The 20,317-nt window shown below is 35.2% G+C and overlaps 1 protein-coding gene across 1 annotated transcript in view; it reads left to right on the forward strand.

Moving 5' to 3' along the window:
- DNAH7 (dynein axonemal heavy chain 7) overlaps nucleotides 1-20,317 on the forward strand; it is a 245,023-nt gene that overhangs the window by 182,962 nt on the left and 41,744 nt on the right. Inside the window, exons 48-53 of the mRNA XM_027125386.1 lie at nucleotides 1,647-1,837; nucleotides 5,938-6,071; nucleotides 6,804-7,139; nucleotides 13,331-13,457; nucleotides 14,390-14,584; nucleotides 16,080-16,172. Coding sequence (XP_026981187.1) covers nucleotides 1,647-1,837; nucleotides 5,938-6,071; nucleotides 6,804-7,139; nucleotides 13,331-13,457; nucleotides 14,390-14,584; nucleotides 16,080-16,172 — 1,076 coding nt within the window. The remainder of the gene's footprint in view (nucleotides 1-1,646; nucleotides 1,838-5,937; nucleotides 6,072-6,803; nucleotides 7,140-13,330; nucleotides 13,458-14,389; nucleotides 14,585-16,079; nucleotides 16,173-20,317) is intronic.

A 20,317-nucleotide genomic window follows, 5' to 3' on the forward strand; every position in this document is an offset into this window, starting at 1 on the left:
ATTATGTAAAATATTTTGGGGAGGGAAAGATTAAGAAAATATGACTAGAGGTTGTTTTTCAGTTTCATCTGTTGAAAGTGAGGCATATCAAAAATTTTGAGAGTTTGAGCAAAAATCCATTTAAACCAGGCGGTGCCAAACCAAAAGTGATAAGGAGCGTCCCTCCGACAGGAGCTGGGGAAAGATGTATACTGTACAGAAAAAGTAAGGAAGCAAAGAAAGGAAACTATTTGACTACAGTTTAAAGCCTGTTTGGCTGCTTGTGATTGGTTGTCCTTCGAGTTTTGATTTCATAATCTTGAGGCTTAAATTTTGGTTTACTTATGTAAGCTACCACACCTTACAGCTGTCTCAGTCTAATGGCCTCCTTGTTTAATTAATTCAACACTTCTTTATTTTTTCTCTATATTTTCCACATGTTCTACAGTAAGTGTGAGTTACTTTTGTAATTAAAAAATATAATAACCATTTAAATAACTACAACTAGAAATGCTTTTTCTCTGGTGTCTTATACCTCACTGCCATCATACTTAGGCATATAGTGAATCCCAGAGCCGGGAGCGGGGGAGTCCTGAGTAGCACTCTGACTAAGACTATGGAAGCAGGCAGGATGACCAGATAGCCCCACCAATGAAGCCCTTTCCACATACATCCATTTATTTTTATGGCATCATTTCTTTTTAAAATTATTTCTTTTGGCAATTACCCATTTTATTTTATTTATTTATTTTTAAAATTTATTTTATTGAAGTATGGTTGATTTACAAGGTTGTGTTAATTTCTACTATACAGCCAGGTGATTCAGATATATATCTACACACATTCTTTTTCACGTTCTTTTCCATTATGGTTTATCGCAGGATATTGAATATAATGGTTCCCTGTGCTATGCAGTAGGACCTTGTGGTTTATCCATTCTATATATACCAGTTTGCATCTGCTAATCCCAAACTCCCAATCCATCCCTCCCCACCCACCTCCCCACTGGCAACCACAAGTCTGTTCTCTATGTCTATGAGTCTGTTTCTGTTTCGTAGATAAGTTCATTTGTGTCATATTTTAGATTCCACATATAAGTGATATCATACGGTATTTGTCTTTCTGACTTACTTCACTTAGCATGATAATCTCTAGGTCTACGCATGTTGCTGCAAGTGGCATTTCACTTTTTATGGTTGAGTAGTATTTCATTGTGTATATGTACCACACCTTTATCCATTCATCTGTTGATGGACAATTTAGGTTGTTTCCATGTCTTGGCTATTGTAAATAGTGCTGTAGTGAACAATGGGGTGCATGTGTCTTTCCAAATTAAGAGTTTTCTCTGGATATATGCCCAGGAGTGGGATTGCAGGATCATATGGCAACTCTATTTTTAGTTTTTTGAGGAACCTGCATACTGTTCTCCATAGTGGCTGCAGCACCAGTTTACAAGGAGGGTTCCCTTTTCTCCACACTCTCTCCGGCATTTGTCATTTGTGGAATTTTTCATGATGGTATGGCATCATTTCTTTATACTCAGAAGACAAAAATAGTTTTATGCGTAACTAGAAACAGCAATTTAGAAGGCTGAAAGGATTTGGAGGGTTGAAGGTTTACAGTCAGTATTTAAAATAACATGAAATATTTTTCTGACTTTATTCCAGTGTTGCTAGAAAATGTTGGAGAAGAACTAGATCCAATCCTGGAACCTCTTCTACTAAAACAGACCTTTAAGCAGGGTGGGAGTACCTGTATCCGACTTGGGGACTCTACCATTGAGTATTCACCAGACTTCCGCTTCTATATTACTACCAAGCTAAGAAATCCTCATTATCTTCCTGAAACTTCAGTAAAGGCCAGTATCTAAAACAAATGTTTCTTTACCAGATTTTACAATTAATGGCTGAATTTTCCTCCTGAGCCATGAGAAAAACAGGTCTTCCTAAGTAAAATGGATTTTGTCCTTGTTTGGCATTTCCTGAAATTGCTATAATAATTTCCAAATGTTGCTTTTGTACGTGCATGCAAGTAGTAAAGGAGCCTTCAGTATGCAGTGAAAAAAGACCATGAGCATCTAATTTCTGCAAGTGATATTATTCTTAGATTTGCATTGTTAAAAATAGATGACATATATGCACATTTTTCCTTTGTAATAAATGATAATATGCTAATTCTTAGAATGGGAATTCAGGAACAGAACTCCATTCTTCTTTCTCAGAATAAGGTTGCTGCTATCTGATTTTATATAGTTACTTAAAGGAACTGTTTTAGATCACTCGTTCTTTTAAAATACTAAAAATTCCTTTAAAAAGTAAAGTTAGGGCTTCCCTGGTGGCACAGTGGTTGCGAGTCCGCCTGCCGATGCAGGGGACACAGGTTCGTGCCCCGGTCCGGGAATATCCCACGTGCCGCGGAGCGGCTGGGCCCATGAGCCATGGCCGCTGAGCCTGTGCGTCCGGAGTCTGTACTCCGCAATGGGGGAGGCCACAGCAGTGAGAGGCCCGCGTACCGCAAAATAAATAAATAAATAAAAAGTAAAGTTAGTTCATAAAATGACTTGAGACGTTGACTTGTAACCAAGCTTCTGGAGGTTAGTCCATTTTTTATTCCCAATTCTTAGCCCTGGTTGGCACTTGATAAATGTTTGATAAATGTTTTTAGAATGAGTGAATGAGGAAGGGAAGTATAGTTTTCATTTATAGAAGCTAGGAGGAGGGAACATTAAGAAATATTCAGATTTTGAAAGAAACATATAGAGGTAAGATTTATCCAGAGGGTCCAAATACTGTCCTTTATTAGAAATATTTAAATTAACATGGGCATCTCTCTGTAGAGACAGAGGAGGCACTAAGATGACATAATTCCTACCCTCCAAGGTGAATACTCATGGTCCCTGCTCTCGAGAGGCTTACACTGTAAATAAGCTGTATGTCAAGTGACAGTATTTATGACTAGGAAGACATAGAGGAACTCAGAAGACATAGGGGACACACTTTAGACTGGACCTTTAGGGAAGTCAGGAAGACTGGAGGAAGGTGGGGTGACCCTTGAGCTTAGTTTGAAAGACACGGTGTTAAAATATGAACATTCTTAGCGACTGTTTTCAGTTAATTAAAATAAACATGTTTTCTAAACACCTAAAACTTGGGTCATGTGTTCACCTATTAGGAGAGGCAGTATCTGCTAGTAGTTAAGAGCATGGATTCTAGAGCCAGACTCCCTTGGTTCAAATCCCAGCTCTGTCACTTGCCAGTTGTGTGACTTTGGCCATGTTATTTAACCTCTCTGTGCCTCAGTTCCCTAGTCTATAAAATGGGAATAATAAATGTCTATCTCATAGAGTGATGTGAAGACTAAATAATCTATGTAAAATGCTTACAGTAAGGCCCAGCAATAGTGTTATGAGAGTTAACTATTAGTACTATTATTTAACTTTTAAATATATGTGAAAAAGAATGACATATAAAAGAAAATAAATCCCAAAGCTGCGTTACCAAAAAAATTTTTAATCACATGGAAAACCTTTTTTACTTTTCATTAAAATTTATGAAAATATCACAAATGACATAAATAATAATTTATGTACACTAATAACTAGTTATAGTAGAAGTCATAAATCAACCACCGTGGAGAGGAAACTATTTTATGATTCAGTATTGAAATCCTTTAGATCCCTAGAATGTCTTATTGCTTCATTATTTTTAATTGCTGGGATTGATTAAACAGGGATTGGAAAACATAGTGAGGCGGTTACTTGCCTTCATTTACAAATTAAAATATTTCCTCTTGATCTTATTTTTAGGATCTTTTATGTACCTTTTGCTTTCAAAAGTACCCAAGGGATGGTATTGTGCTGCTATAGTTCTTTTGAATCTAAATGAAAATAAAATTATGAAATCATATTTGTATGATTTTAAATGTTTATTTGTGAGCAAATGGCTAGATTTGCAAAATCTTGATCTCAGAACATCTAACATTAATGGAATATGAATGAATACCTCTTTGTGCCTGAGGTAAAGGTTGTAAAACATACATTTCCCTAAGCACTGTGACAATGGTTTGGAGAGTAAAGCGAGTGTAACCTGTGCACTTGGTTTCTCATGCCAACAGGAAAAATGTCTTGAAAACATTAATGATAATTTTCCCATGAATAAAGGCCAGAGCAGTAGAGAATTGCATAACAACACTGAGTCATTTTTAATTGCTCAGTTTCAAGAATTGTTGCTTATTATTCCATATAAATTTATGATTATGCCTATGTAATCTGCATTTAGTGGCATCCAAGGCCTGCCATGGGGCAAGCCAGGGGGAACGGTTTAACCCGAGGACACCACCATGGAGAAGGTGCCTGGGTTTGGGCAGAGGAGGGTGTTGCCTTCACAAGGGTACAGCAAGGAGCTGTTTCATACTTCCTGACCACAGGTAGGAAATTTCTCACAAAAACAAAGTTACCCCATTCACGAAGAGGAAATATTCTCTTACCAGGGAAGATGGGGAGACCCAAGTTCTCCCATTCGTCAGTCAGGGCTGAAGCACGTGCAGATGTTTCATAGTGTGTGTCTGAGATTTCACAATCAGTTCAGCTTAGCTACAGTGAAAGGCACGTGAAAGGGAGGAATGGGGGAGGAATGGGAAGTGATGCTCAAGACATAGGTGCAGACCTTAATTCAAGACGTGAGGGCAGGCAGACTGCAAAATAGAGGCTTAAAAAAGCAGGTGGGCGGGGGAGGTCAGCTTAAGCCAAGGTCGGGTGTTTATCGGTTCATTGGTGACCAGAGCCAGAAAGTTTCTGCAGTTTATTGCTGTGTGTATTGATAGGTATGTGGAGGCAGGAGTGAGAGCAGATTGTAGAGGGCTGAGGAATGAAATGAGGCAGAGACAGAAAGCATATACAAGTAACATTTTCAGTTATATAGTTATGAAGGCACAAAGGGAGATGGTTCAGTAGCTGAAAGGGATTGTGTGGATGATTTGTTTTTTGCTTTTTAAAAAGAGAGACCTAAGCATGATTACTTTCCCACTTATGGGAAAGACTCAGGAGGGGGAGTTTTGGGGTTTTTTTGTTTTTTTTTTTTGCAGTACGCGGGCCTCTCACTGTTGCGGCCTCTCCCGTTGCGGAGCACAGGCTCCAGACACGCAGGCTCAGCGGCCATGGCTCACGGTCCCAGCCGCTCCGCGGCATGTGGGATCTTCCCGGGCCGGGGCACAAACCCGTGTCCCCTGCATCGGCAGGCGGACTCTCAGAGGGGTAGTATTTTAAGTTGTGGGCAACAGAGTGAGACCTGCCTGTAAGAGCCGTTAGGTACCGGGATGAAGCAGGGTTAGCAGACTGCATCTTGATGGACACTGTCGAACTGTATATTCCTTAGTTCATAGTAGTGGCTGAGTATCATGTTTTAATATGATGATATAATGCAACATAATATATGCTATGTTGTAATATGATTATATTATTGTATATATCGTTATAATACGTAATATGATTGTCATATTGTGAATACTGTATATACTTATGACAAGTAATTGTTCTTTTTTCTCTCATCGCTTTGTAAGATCTCCTTTGCTTTTTGACACCACTGGGATCCTTAAAACATAAGTCAGCTAGTCCAGCCAATATGAAGGATGGCCTCCAGCCTGATTCTAATTGATTTGGGGATTAAAAGGTAGTCAGAAATTGGACCAATTTGAAATAAGAATAAATTGATCACCAAACAAAACCCTCTGAAGTATAACATTTATGACCATGAGAAACTTCAGTGGGTTTTTAATCCCACAATCCAGTTTGCCTATACCCTTAATCACCATCTCTACAAATTCCACTTTTCACACATACTACCATGGTAAATAGAGTCAGTTTTAAGATCAGAATTTGAAGTGTATAAGCAGAGGCTTTCTCTGTTGAGGCTTTCTCAACAGAAATAATGATGCAATTGTTGTGTACTCTTTCATTTACAGGTGACACTATTAAACTTCATGATCACTTCAGAGGGAATGCAGGATCAGCTTTTGGGAATTGTGGTGGCACGAGAAAGGCCAGACCTTGAAGAAGAAAAGCAAGCCTTGATATTACAAGGAGCTGAAAACAAAAGGTTTTAAATGTTATAAAACACAGAATTATTCTTACTTGTTTCAAGATCACTTAGAATCAATTAAAGTACATTTTAAAGATCTACTTTGTTAGGTTTAATAGGTGCATTGAATGGAAAGACTTAAGTGGAAAATATATGGTATTACAGAGTCTCTATGTTAATTTGGAAAATTGCATTGCGGAGTATATTTTTACATACAAGTTCTTAGGCATTGGAAGAATTCAGAGGCCTGCCACAAGTCAAAGCAATATATTTTCAACTATTCAATGAAGTTTTAGCGCAAAAGTTTCAGTATTCATTATGTAACTGAGGTTACCTGTTTTCACTGGAGCAGTCTGAATGAACATGTTGCATTCCATTTTCTGCTTGTAGTATCTATATCATAGGTAAAAAGGGTAATGCTCTAGAAGTCATGAAAAATTTCAGAAAATAAATGGAGTGATACTTTCCGTTCATTGGGGGCTGAGATTCTTAATGGCAGAGTAGATGGGCTTACCATCTCTCTCTCTAGTTACCACATAAATGATCATTAGAAAGAGAAGTGGAGCAGAAAGGCCTGTCTTTTTGACATTTTGCAAGATAAGAAATTAATTATACAGCATCACCGTTATGGATATTTGTCACAATGTGATGCATTTCTTAAGGTTACAAGCTCTTTGTTTCTTATGAAAGAACATATACATGAAGTGATTTTTACTGATTTCTTCTTCTGAGAAAATTGTTTTATTCCAGGCAGTTAAAAGAAATAGAAGACAAGATTTTAGAAGTTCTTTCATCTTCGGAAGGCAATATATTAGAAGATGAAACTGCCATTAAGATATTATCTTCCTCCAAGGCTTTGGCTAATGAGATTTCTCAAAAGCAGGAAGTAGCGGAAGAGACGGAGAAAAAGATTGATGCCACCCGCATGGGCTATCGGCCTATTGCCGTTCATTCCTCCATCCTGTTTTTCTCTATTGCTGATTTAGCTAACATCGATCCCATGTACCAATACTCACTGACCTGGTTTATTAACCTTTTCATCCTGTCTATTGAAAATTCAGAGAAATCAGAAATTTTGTCAAAAAGGTACGTAAAAACAATACTAATTAATACTAATAGTAGCTAATGCATGAGAAATAAATAGTAATCGGTGGCCTTCATTGTTGTTTAAGAGTGGTGTGCACCTTACAGCCACATAGCTAGAGTGAACTTGATTAATAATTGTACCAGAAATAAATCTGAGGGTTATAAATTGAACAGATGTGACCAAATTCAGTCTGCCAGGACTTTGTTTAAATAGGTAATGGGATTATAATGTAATTCTAAAAAGAGGAAACATTTACTTCTGTGTATCGTTTGCAAAAGTTATTTATGATGGGAAGTGTGGAAGGAGGAGGTAGTCCCCCTAAAAGGTATGACTCTTAACCTCTGTAAGCTTGCATTCGAAAAGTTACATATTCACATTTTGATATATACATGTATAAAATTTGTCAGATAACAGCGTTTTTGAAAAATAATCTTGTGATTTTGTTATTCTTATTTATATAAAATACCTTATTTTACTGTTGGCTATTGCAGTAAGTAATGGAACTAAGACCTACTTAATAGTAAGTCTCTGAGAGAATAAAATTTCATTTCATGAAATTTTCATTTCATTTTATTTGTTGTCAGTGAGATAAATTTTAGTTGGTATTAAAACATGTTTTTAATAGAGTCTAACATTAAATAACTTCTCGAACAAATAATTGCAACCTTTGCCCTTTATAACTTTATCAATCAATACGAAGCAAGATACTTCAGTTTCCTAACTGTTCATACCCATAAAAGAAACTTGATTTACCGCTTATCACCCACAGTTAAGAATTATCTTTTAGAAATCCAAAATGCTCATCTCTTGAAATCTAAATTGAATTCCTTCATTTATCGTGGTAGAATTTTGCTAAATTTTAAATGTTCTTAGACTGAGCAATTTTGGGTTAGTATCATTCATTACTTTACAAGCCTGTATATGAGGCTAATGAAGCTGTTGGATTGGCACTTGGCTTAACAAACAATTTTTCAAATGTCTGCCCATGAGAAAGAAAAGAAAGGGAAGAAGAGGGTATCTTTACAGAAGGAATGCATGATGGTAGAGTTTAAAGTTTCTTTTTATATTATGATATTTGAAAATATTTAGTTTATTTCTCTATTTCTTCAGTATCTGACATTTTCAAGGTTAGCAAGGATTAATGAGTACAGAAAACAAAAATTTAAGTGACGTTTCTTAGAAAAGTTCCCAGCCCTTTGCATTATTGACTTCAACATGCATATCTGGTTTTCACACTAGATCCTGAATTCCCTGAGGCAAGGATTTTTTTTTTTTTAATATTCCTAGAACCTAGAACTTATCACAGAGCTAATCACATGGAGCAACATAGTACGTGATGTTCTGCTTTTCACTGCAGTTCTTAATTTCTACCCTGGTTAAAACAAAATCACTGGGCTTCCCTGGTGGCACAGTGGTTAAGAATCGCCTGCCAATGCAGGGGACACGGGTTCGAGCCCTGGTCCGGGAAGATCCCACATGCCGTGGAGCAACTAAGCTCATGCGCCACAACTACTGAGCTTGTGCTCTAGAGCCCGGGAGCCACAACTACTGAAGCCCGCTCGCCTAGAGCCTGTGCTCCGCAACAAGAGAAGCCACCGCGATGAGAAGCCCGCGCACCACCACGAAGAGTAGCCCCCGCGCGCCGAAACTAGAGAAAGCCCGCGCGCAGCAACGAAGACCCAACACAGCCAAAAATAAATAAATTAAATAAGTAAATTTATTAAAACAAAACAAAACAAAACAAGGTCACCAGAATGCTATCATTTTAATTAGTTTAAAATCAAGGTATGTCCTAGAGTCTAGGGAAGAAACTTTCTTTGCTTTGTCCCTTAAAGACATATTTTGTGTACAAGATTTAAAAATTAGGACAATTTTATGCTTTAAAAATAGTTATTGTTTCCTTTATTACCTCATTATATTAAATTAGGACTCAGCCACAAATATGACATCTGCTTCTTCATAACTATGATATAGCCGCTTACGATTTATAGGAAATAAAATTCTTTTCCCCAGATGTAAGATTTGACTGAAATCCAGAAAACAAAATGTGCCTTTTTATTTTTAGTTAAAATCCTTTAATGTAGAAACAATGAAAATCATATTTATGACTAAAGTGATCTTAAAAATATAATTCTGGGACCAAAGAGTAAATAGAAAAAAATGCATTTAAAAACTTTGATTGAAGTTATTAATATTCTTACAGAAACATGCAGAAGTCAGAAGTATTTGCTCGATAAATTTTCCTAAGTGAGCACACCTGTGTACCTAGCAGCCAGGTCAAGGCATAGAACGTCATCAATAGCCCAGAAACCACTCTGTGTCCCCTTCTAATCACTATAACCCATCCCCCAAGGTAATCACTGTCCTGACTTTCAACACTAGAGATGAGTGTTGCCTGTTTTTGAACGTCATATAAAAGGAATCGCATGGCCTGTGCTCTTTTTTGTCTGGCATCTTGCACTTCACATTGTGAAATTTATGTTGTTTTGCACAGTGCAAAGCAGTGGTTTATTCACTTTCATTGTTAAGTCGCATTCCCTGTGCTCATTATTGTTGGGCAAGTGTAAAAGCAAATCTCCCAATCCAGAAGTTTTCTCCACAAAGTAGTAGAGAAAGAAAACAGTTTTTTATTGAATAATTATTAAACCAGAATGTGATCCGCATCGACCGGCAATCCACTAAGAGACTGCAAAGACAGAAATCTTCTCCTGACTTTACCAACTGAGTTAGCAAACTGGCTTCATCCAGAGGAAAAGCAAATGTCTTATCTTTATGACAAGAGGTAGTTTTGCAGTGAGGAGCCAGGTGCCCATGAAGATGGCTCTCAGGTCTTTGAGAAGGACATTCCTGGGTCATAAAGTTGACCAAAAGCCTGCCTAGTTTTCACAAGAATTTATACACATTTCAAAGAGTCGAGAAAGTATGTATAATTTTAACTTTTCAAACGTAAATTCTCTAAGAAGAAGGAGGAGAGGGAAATCTCTTTTTAACATTTTCAGTGTAAAAAAAGTAAACCTCTTATTTTTATTTGTCCTTTCACTATACCACAAATTATTCATTCACTCTACTGTTGAGGACATTTGGGTGGCTTATGAATTTTTGCTGTCTTGTACACTCTTGTACATGGGTATTGTATGTACACATGTATGGTAGGTATATATACAGGAACACAATTGATGATCACAGGGTATGCATATTTTCCATTTTAATAAATATCGCCAGGCTTCCCTGGTGGCGCAATGGCTAAGAATCCACCTGCCAATGCAGGGGACAGGGGTTCAAGCCATGGTCCGGGAAGATTCCACACGCCGCGTAGCAACTAAGCCCGTGCGCCACAACTATTGAGCCTGCGCTCTAGAGCCCGTGAGCCACAACTACTGAAGCCCACACACCTAGAGCCCATGCTCTGCAACAAGAGAAGCCAACGCAATGGGAAGCTTGTGCACCGCCAGGAAGAGTAGCTCCCGCTCACTGCAACTAGAGAAAAGCCTGCGCACAGCAACGAAGACCCAATGCAGCCAAAAAAAAAAAAAAAAGAAAGAAAATAAATTAATTTCAAAAAATATGATTAATAAATATTGCCAAACAGAATTCCGAAGTGGCTACAGCAAGGGAGACTCTTTTAGGAGTCCTGCTTAATCTTCCTTTTTTTTTTTTTTTTTTTTAAGTAAATAGTAAGAAGCTAGCTGTCATTCAGAAATTAAAGATAGAGTTCTCATAGAAATCGTTTTTTGTCAATCATTGATAAACATCAGGTAACCTGTTAAATATGTACAATTTTTACTTGTCAATCATACCTCAATAAAGCTGGGGGAAAAAACAAAAAAAATTAGGTAACCCGTGTTCTCTGGGCAACTACTGAATTATAGCTATAACAAAGGCATAGAAAGCATGTGACCATACACCAGAGTACTAAATTGTTTGAGAATCTTAATATTGGTCTAAAATTATCTCTAATTTCCTTTTACTCAGAGATAAAAATATTTCATTTTTGTTTGTCTTCTGATAGTTATTATTCGTAATAATTATTATTTAATAATACCAAACATATGTTATAACTAAATTTATGTTATAACTACTATGGTATGTACTATGAAATAGCCATAATAATCGGGATCATCTTTTATAAAATTTTTAATGCATCAGAATTTATTATAGCAAAATAAATAACTAGCAAAAAAATAAGCACAGAAACAAAAATCTGACTAGAATATAGCTTTGTTACAGGAACCAAACTGAAATCAGTCTCTGTCTCTGTCTCTCTCTCTCTCAATAATACATGTAAGATCACACATGCCGGTGCATACAGAGTTTTCTCTTTTCCTTCTGCTTCTGTCAAGATAATTTTCCCATGTTATTAAATACTCTTCTGAAATATAATTTTTAGTAGCTGTACAATATACCTTTTAATGAATGCACTATAATTTTCTTTATAATTTTCTTACTGTAAGACTTTCAAGTAGTGTCCAGCTTTTGTATTATGAATAACACTGCAATAAATATAAATGTCCACATTTGATTATTTCCTTTGGCTGAATCCCAAAATTAGGACACAGTTGTTCATTTCTTTCAGACTCCTGATATAAATTCCTTTCCTGTAAGGTTATTCAAATGTACAGTTCCATCAGAGGAGCATGACTGTCTAACAACACTGTGCCACACATCAGCATTGAAAATAATAATTTTTATTCTCTTTAATACTGTAACAGATTATTAAAATATTTTAATTGACATTTTAATAAAATATTTTAAATACTTGATATTTAAGTATTTAGAAATATTTAAACTATTTATTTAAAAATAAATATATTTTTATTGGCATTTAATGAAAATGAACTTGAATTTCTAGTATGATTGACCCTTATAATTTTCCTTTCTATCTTCCTCTCTACAAGAGGAAGTTTGTCTTAAAGTGCAGAAATTATTTAATTCTAGAGAGACCAAATTTGAGTCACCCTATATTAATTGTACTGTTACACGAGAGAAATTAAATGCCAAGTGTGAAAAGACCAACTATTAGCATAAAAATGGGGACAGGAATTGTATTATTATTTTGAATTTTCAAAGAATTCAACTGTATCTCAGCAACTAGCTTCAAGGACTTCTCTACCAAGCCTTTTTCAGAGTTCTCAATTAGAAATAAAATATATCAATTTGTTGTAATTCTTTCTATGGGAATGCTGCCAGGGGTAAAATAGTTAAAGAAATAGGGAGGTAAGGAAGAAACTAGAGCAGGGATGATCTACAGCTTAGGATATCAGTCTGGAAATAACCAAGATATGGTTATACTGCTAGATATTTTTTTTTTCTAGGCACATTAAGAAACACCAATGTAATTTTGTTTAATCATAAACTATGCTAATTTTCCCTTTAGATGCTTTATCCTTTAGATAATTTAGGTCATTAATCTATGTAAATCATTAGCTTACTACAAATGTTTTCAGCTAACTTTATTTCTATTATAACTAGTATAACCTATGTAATAAAAATATTTTTAAAACTTTTGTCTCAGTGGTAGTTTACCCCTCATGAGATTAGTGAAAATGCTTAAAGTGCTATATTCTTGTTAAGAATTATTATGGATACAGATCACACATGTTAGCACTTACTAGGAAGTTGTTAGTTGCAAATATTGTGATTATTCACATTCCTGTGTCTTGTCTATGTGGTAAATAAAAATGTAGTTTATCAAGTTTTGTGATTTCTCTGGTTTTTATGGATTTATGAGCAGAGTAACACACTACTAAACTTAATGTTAATTTAATAAAGGAGCTATTAACTTCAGTCTGTTCATTTAATATATAATATAGAACATTTGGAAGTGTTTATGGAATAAAGAAATCCAGTTTTACCCCAAGGAATGTTTTATAGTTAGAAATAGACCAAAAACTGTTAAATGTAATAGATTAATATACTGTGCATTGACTTTTTTCCAAAAGGAAGATTAAGTTTTTTAAAAAATCAGTCAACAGTAAAAATGCAGTTCTACTGAAATGTTTCTACATTGTGTAGCTCTCAGATTGGTGCCCCCAGTTAATAAGGATCCTTGATTTGTTTGGGGAGTAATTGACCAGAAAGCTTATTAGAAGAGCACACATCTAAATGGTTTATAATAGGTTTCCCCAAGAGCATTTTTTCTTAAAGGATAATGCATTTTTATTTATTTACTTTTCTTTCTGTTGACCCTTAGGCTTCAAATTCTCAAGGATCACTTCACTTATTCCCTTTATGTTAACGTCTGCCGATCCCTCTTTGAAAAGGATAAACTACTCTTTTCCTTTTGTCTAACTGTAAATCTGATGATACATGAGCGTTTGGTCAGTATTGTTTTAATTTGTAGGGAAAAAATGTTAACGTGAATTCATTAATTTATGAACTTGTGTGGGAATATATATAAAAGGATGGTAAATAGTTAATTATAGTTAAGGCATCACAACTAGATTGAATTTCACAGAGGTGAAAAATAAATTAAGCAGAGTTCATTATATAACTATTACTGCTTAAATTTTTGTATGTTTTAGTTTAAAATAGTTTCTATCAGAATCTTATATAAGTATGCATATAAATTAAATATATTGATATATGTACTCCAAGTAATAGTATAAATGGCAGTATTTTTAGAAACTTTTGCAAGTTCGTCAAATCTAACCATTGGGCTTAACAATACCATTCATTAATTTTTGCTATGTTTCAAATCTATTAAAACATAGGAAGCACTTTAAGACTAGAAGAGAGGTGTATAAATTCACTATTTTATATTATGTGTTTAAGATTTATTGATTTCATATGGCAATGTATTAGTTGAACTCTGAAGGAGTAGAAGCTTTATTTTTGCATTTCTTGCAAAAATTTCGTAGCAGTACCTCATTATGTTTTATGGAAAATAATTGAAAACATAGCAGATTGATTGCCTCTCAACAATTTTTAGAGCCAATAAAACTATAAGAAGTAATTTAGGAAAGCATATATTCAAAAAGAATAAATTCAGATTTCCATTTTTACATCAGTAATTCTGGAGGAAAATTATCAAAAATACCTATCTAAAATGGAACTATTTTGAAAACTGGTTATAATGGATACACTGGTTTCTTATGAATAAATACTGCGCTATACCAGTAACTATAGAATTTTATGGGGACCATACCTGAAGCTTAAAAATCAAATAGTCAGTTCTTTTTAAATGGTTGTAAGTTTACTATGTATATGATGAACTCACTTCTGACTCTTCATGCTACTTTGTTTTCCAAAGATTAATAAAGCTGAGTGGAGATTTCTGCTAACTGGTGGCATTGGACTGGATAATCCTCATGCCAACCCTTGTACGTGGCTTCCTCAAAAATCTTGGGATGAAATATGTCGACTAGACGAGTTGCCTGCCTTCAAAACCATTCGTAGGGAGTTCATGCACTTAAAGGATGGGTGGAAAAAAGTATATGATAGTTTGGTATGTTTTTATCCCTCTTGCTTATTTCAGAGTTTTTAAATGGAGAAAATAATGTCAAACAATTTACTCTTATCTTTGAATAAAAACAAGATTTAAGTAAGCTTTAAACTGATCAAATATTAAAATCAGTGCTTCGATTAAACTATCCCCACCTTCAAAATTGGTGGTTCTGTTTGCACTTCTATTCAAATTCCTTGAAATATATAGAGATGCAAAAAAGCTGCATGGTCCTTAAAAGTACTCTTTTTGAATTTCCATGCCAGGTTTTTTATTTATTATCAACTTGTACCTTGGCAATCATAATGGCAGATGAGTTAAAATTTTATAAAACAGATATTGTTTAGATTTTCTGAATACAGGACACAAACTAATAAATATTTGTGTCATTTGATGAAAGGGAAAAGCTAATAGTTCTCAAATAATTTTCATGAGACCCTATCTTGCTAATTGGAGATAGCTAACATATACCATGATACTCAGTTTCCCTTCTAGAATGCGTAGGAATTGTTGCCTTCCCTCACTTTTCTTTTAGTACAAGGGCTAATATTTTGATGATTCCCAGTTAATTTTTTCTATTGTTTCTACTCTCTGGACATTCTGCTTTCCTTGGGTTTAATATGCAAGAGTTCTGTTGCAGGGGAGGGTGGAGGGGAAAAAGAGCCAGATGCGTGGAGAACACTTTTTCTTTGGTGACCTGTTTGTTGTATTATACATGATACTGAGATTGTGTCTACACCTGAATTTAAATATTTTGGACTGGATCTCTTTTGGATCGCTCCTAGTTAGTAACAAAACTACATTTCCCAGAGGCAAATATGTTTTTGTGTATAGTTGATTCTAATTTAAATAGAAATTTCCCTATGATAAAGCATGGAGATTTCTGATCTGAGATACTACATAGCCTTCCTAAACGTTTCAAAGGTGCAGGTGTCTTTTTTTCCATGTTTACTCCTCCTCCTGGAATCTTGATACCTCTCTTCTTGCATATTTTTAATAGCACTCTTTTGACTTCTTCTTTGATATACACATTCTCAAATATCCCTTTCTAAAAAAGATACCAAAAATTCTTCAAAATAAGAAATAACACATATCCTTCTTCCTTCTTTTGCAATAAATGGGTTTTTTATAAATAGATAATGAGAGTAGTTGGTAGGTTTTTAAAATGCCTTTGGAGAAATAATGGGGAAATCTAATGCACATTTATTTTTTTAATAACAGGGATCATTTTGTGCTATTGATTAATATTCATATTGACATTTACCTGCTTAATTCATGTCTTAGTTTTGTTGTTTTTAGTGGCATTTTAAATTTTCTTTTTGTATCTTATTTCATAACTTTGCCCAACCTAATAAAATTTACATTAGCATTCTTGATTTCATTTAGTCATTATATGAAATTAAAACTCGATTTAAAAGTCAAAATACTGTTTTTGGGGGGTTTTTTTCTTTTAAGTAGTCTTCCAAATAGCATTGAGTTATATCCACTGTCATTTTAGGAGCCACATCATGAGGTTTTTCCTGACGTTTGGGAAGATAAAGCGAGTCAGTTTCAAAGGATGCTTATCGTTCGTTGCCTGAGACCGGACAAGGTAAATGTGGTCTTTGAAAGCAGCTCAGTGAGTCCAGTCCCTCCTCTCTCCACAGTCCAGCCAAACACGTGTTTCCTTATGTAATCATGGGTCATGGGGGACGTAAAGGAGCCTGGGGGAAATAACCCCACTTCCTTCTAATGCAGCCATTTTTCAAAAAGTGTATATTTATTAAAACCACACTAAATTAGTAACTCACCAGATTGTATTTTATAGTTTTATTTATGTTATGATTCTTCCTTTTATTATATGCTTCCCCAATTCCTCACAATCTACTTCCTTTACATGCAGTAATCTCATTTTTATTCTTACTGTTTCGATGAAATTAGTCAATGTGGTTTACATGAAGCTGATTTACTAGACTTTCTGGCTCCTCAAATGCTATGCTGTACATGGTTTTTTGTTGGCTTTTGGAAAGCTAGTAGAATATTAAGACATTCATCACTGCTAACTACAAAGGAAAATGTCAATACTATTAATTTTCATTTCTTTAAATAATAAATTATATAACCAGTGAATCAGCTGACCTGTCATATCAACAAATTGCAGTACTCATTGACATCCTCATTTGTATTATTAAATTCCATTTAAAAAAACAACTGTTCACTTAATTGTAAAGACCCATACCCACAGAGATATCTACATACTCTGAGAAAATGTAGACATTAGGAGTGTTAGAAAAATAAATTGAACAAAATATTCTAATTGTCCACTGTTACTGCTTGAGTAAAAGTATACATAATTATTTCAAAATTTACTGTATTCAGAATTTGAGTTGCCAAGGAATATAATACAATACTTCCATTCTAACAACAACAGAAAAAGCAGAGCTTAGATGGTGAAAGCCGTGTATTTTTTTTTTTAAGTTTTTCTGCACATCAGTGATAATATAGGGTAGCAGCATTCTTTCCTCTGTAAGCCATGGTCTGTTCGATAAACACATGTCATTCTTGCTTGACTTGGCAGTGTGGCCTTAGCCAGGGCCAAAGCATTGGTTAAGCACAGGGCCTAGGGCCCATGATACTCTTAGGGGTTCATGAAAATGTTTTAATTTCTTTTAAAATGAGAAAATAAATCCGTCTGTATTATATTTGTAATTATACCAAAATAGTTGTAAAATACAATTTTTTATATTTATTTATGGAAGAAGGGACCCGCGAAGTGCCAAGGGCCCCTGAATGTCATAATGCTGCCCAGCTCTTAGATGCTGGAAGTACCTCCCGTTGTTGAGGATCATTATTAAACTGATGAAACATCTCCCCCTTGGTGGCCCTTTTAAGAATGAATTTTCACTGGAACTTTAGCGTTAAGCATCAGAAGTTTTCACTTCAACTATTAAATATGGAAGAATATGAAATGCTTCAAACTCTTGCCGAATACGGCTTCTTCCTTTAAAACCTTTTATTAAAATTTTCAAAGGTTTTTACTTTGTTTTCTAAGCTAAAGACTGTTCTGCTAAATGACTCTGCATGTACCATTGACCTTCTCCCCTCAATATTTGATAAACAAAGAAGTTTCTGTTCATGTTTTATATTGTTTAATTAGAAGTGATTAATGAGCCATTTCCTAATTGCAGCAGTTTCATCTATAAATATCTTTTCCCAAGTTTGTTTTTAAAAATTGGACATTTTAATCTGAAAATATGTTGAGCTACCAAACAGATCCAATATTACTTTCCACAGTCACTCTCTTTTTAAAGTGTATTCGAGGGAGCTGGGGAATTAGATATTCAAGCTGAGGAATTTTTGTTTGTATCTTTTTGTTTTTCAATCAGTTGAGGTTAAACTTAAGGTTTCATACTTCTCTTGCCTACTCTGCACAATACTTCAGCACCTTGTCTTATAACTTTTTCTTATATGTTTCCGTATCTCCTCTAGAGTTTTTTTTGGATTGGTGGATGAATGTAGACATTAACGCTACTCACCAGTATTTCTGGTTCTCCTCTCCTGAGTACACTCGAGGTGGGGGCGTTGTGGCCATAAACCTTGCTTTGGCCAGTAAGATGTGAGCGGAAGTGTTAGGGCAGAAGCATCTCACTACTAGTGTGAGATTCTCCAGGGCCCTCCCCCCCCCGCCACCAAAACTGTGGAATCACGTGTGGATATTTAAGTGCCATAAACAGGCTGCAGTGCTGAGCCAGCACAGGGAGAGTTTGTTGCCTAGACACCCAGATGACTTTGCTGGGACAAGAAATAAGCTTTTGTTGTGTTAAACCACTGAGATCTGGAAATCGTTTGCTACTACAGCATAATTCAATTTATCCTAAGTGATTAACTAGTTACCATTATCTATACTATCACACCCGTAATCCTTAATATAGAAATAATTATTAGTATGCTCTTATATTACTAGCAACCTCAAACCCTTCAATCTTGCTGTTGCCAGGTACTTTAATTTCTAGTGGTAAATCGTTGACGTTAGAATCTATGTATTTAAAATTAATATATGACTATTATGCTTTTAAAAGAATGATTTTCCAAAGCAAAATGGTATTAGCATGCCAGAGAAAGGAACAGTGCTATACGAGGCTAATAATTGGGCTAGTACTATATAGATATTATTTCTTTGCCATCTCTAAGTCATGAGATATGTATCACCCCTAGGAAGATCAGCAATTGTTTGATCTCTAGTTTACAGTATATGTTATTTGTCAGCACAATTTTTTCTGTCTCCTTTCTACTGCTCTCCCTTCAAACCCAACTCCATCCCATGGTAAGAAGCCACAGATGCCAGGTTATCTAATGCTCTAGTTTGGAAAAATGTAACAGATGCTCACTGACTCACCAGTAGGAGAAATGAGATGGGTTTGCACCTTCCGTAGAATTTAATAGTTTATAGTGTTTTATTGACAAAAGCATATCAGATGGATAAATACGGAGGTGTGGAATGTTTTGAGCCCATTTACAAAATGAAGAGCTTCTGGCCACAGTTCTCTCCTTCTGGACAGTAAACAAAAAGCAAATTAATCAGCTTTCGATAAGAAACTTGTCAAATATAAGTTAATATGTTTCTCTGACCTCAGATATATCCTATAGGAACTTGCAAGACACAGAAGAACATACATAGGTGACCACAAACTTCTTTTCTGCCTTTGGGAAGATGGCTGCCTAAATTAGTCTATAATTTTTGTTACTGACAGATTTTATTGTATAAACCTGATGCTGGCATAATCAGATTGCAGAAGCAAACCCAATTCCATCGCTTTCCAAACTGAATAGCTTGCTTCAGGAGTTACTGTTCAGTCTTGGGAGCAAGCAGGTCTTATTCAGTTTTAACATTAAAAATGAAACAATGAAACTTGTGCCCACCCTCACGCAGGCACCCCTAACTGGGTTCTCTGGCGCTAACATTAAGAATCAGTTTCCACCAGCCATGTTTGCTTGAGCGCGGTGGACGCTGCCAGCCTGAAACACTCACAGAAGAGGGGCCGTTTAGAACTCAAACTTCCTAAAAGTGAAACCACGCACTTAAAAGCCATGTGCTTTCATTGTGTTTGTAAAATTATAATTTAGTGAAGAAGTTAGCCTTGAGAGGAGAGAGGTTATTAAAAAACCATTTAGTTTTCGTTGTTGTTTTTAATCTAGTGAGAAAAGACAGCCACAGGAAAAGAATAATAGGGAAAAGGGCAAGGACAAGGTCTGAGACAGGCAGTTAGGATATTTTTAGTTTTCTGCCATAAGCTTGATATCTGTGCCCATTCAAAATATCTGAAACATGAAATAACTTACCAAGAAATGAAACTTGATGTATAGATGAATTTATTATTCTGTAATTTTTGTTTAGAATTTCCGTAATTAGAATCCCACCTTCACAAAAGAGAGCATCCTAATTTATTCATTCATTTGTTCAGTAGATATTTATTGTGCAGGAACAATATATGAGTAATCTTGTTAGGTAGATCCATGCCAACGTGGCACTTATACATGTGTTATTACCCTTCTATACCTTTCCATAGTTTTAAATTATTTTTAATGACATACATTTGATTTACAATATTGTGTTAATTTCTGGTGTACAGCAAAGTGATTCAGTTATATATATGTATATATATATATATATATATGCATATATATATTCTTTTTCAGATTCTTTTCCATTATGGTTTATTACAGGGTATTCAATGTAGTTCCCTGTGCTATACAATA

Source organism: Aethalodelphis obliquidens, unplaced genomic scaffold, assembly GCF_003676395.1.
Source record: "Aethalodelphis obliquidens isolate GAN/ISIS:26980383/991018 unplaced genomic scaffold, ASM367639v1 scaffold2, whole genome shotgun sequence".
Lineage (NCBI taxonomy): Eukaryota > Metazoa > Chordata > Mammalia > Artiodactyla > Delphinidae > Aethalodelphis > Aethalodelphis obliquidens.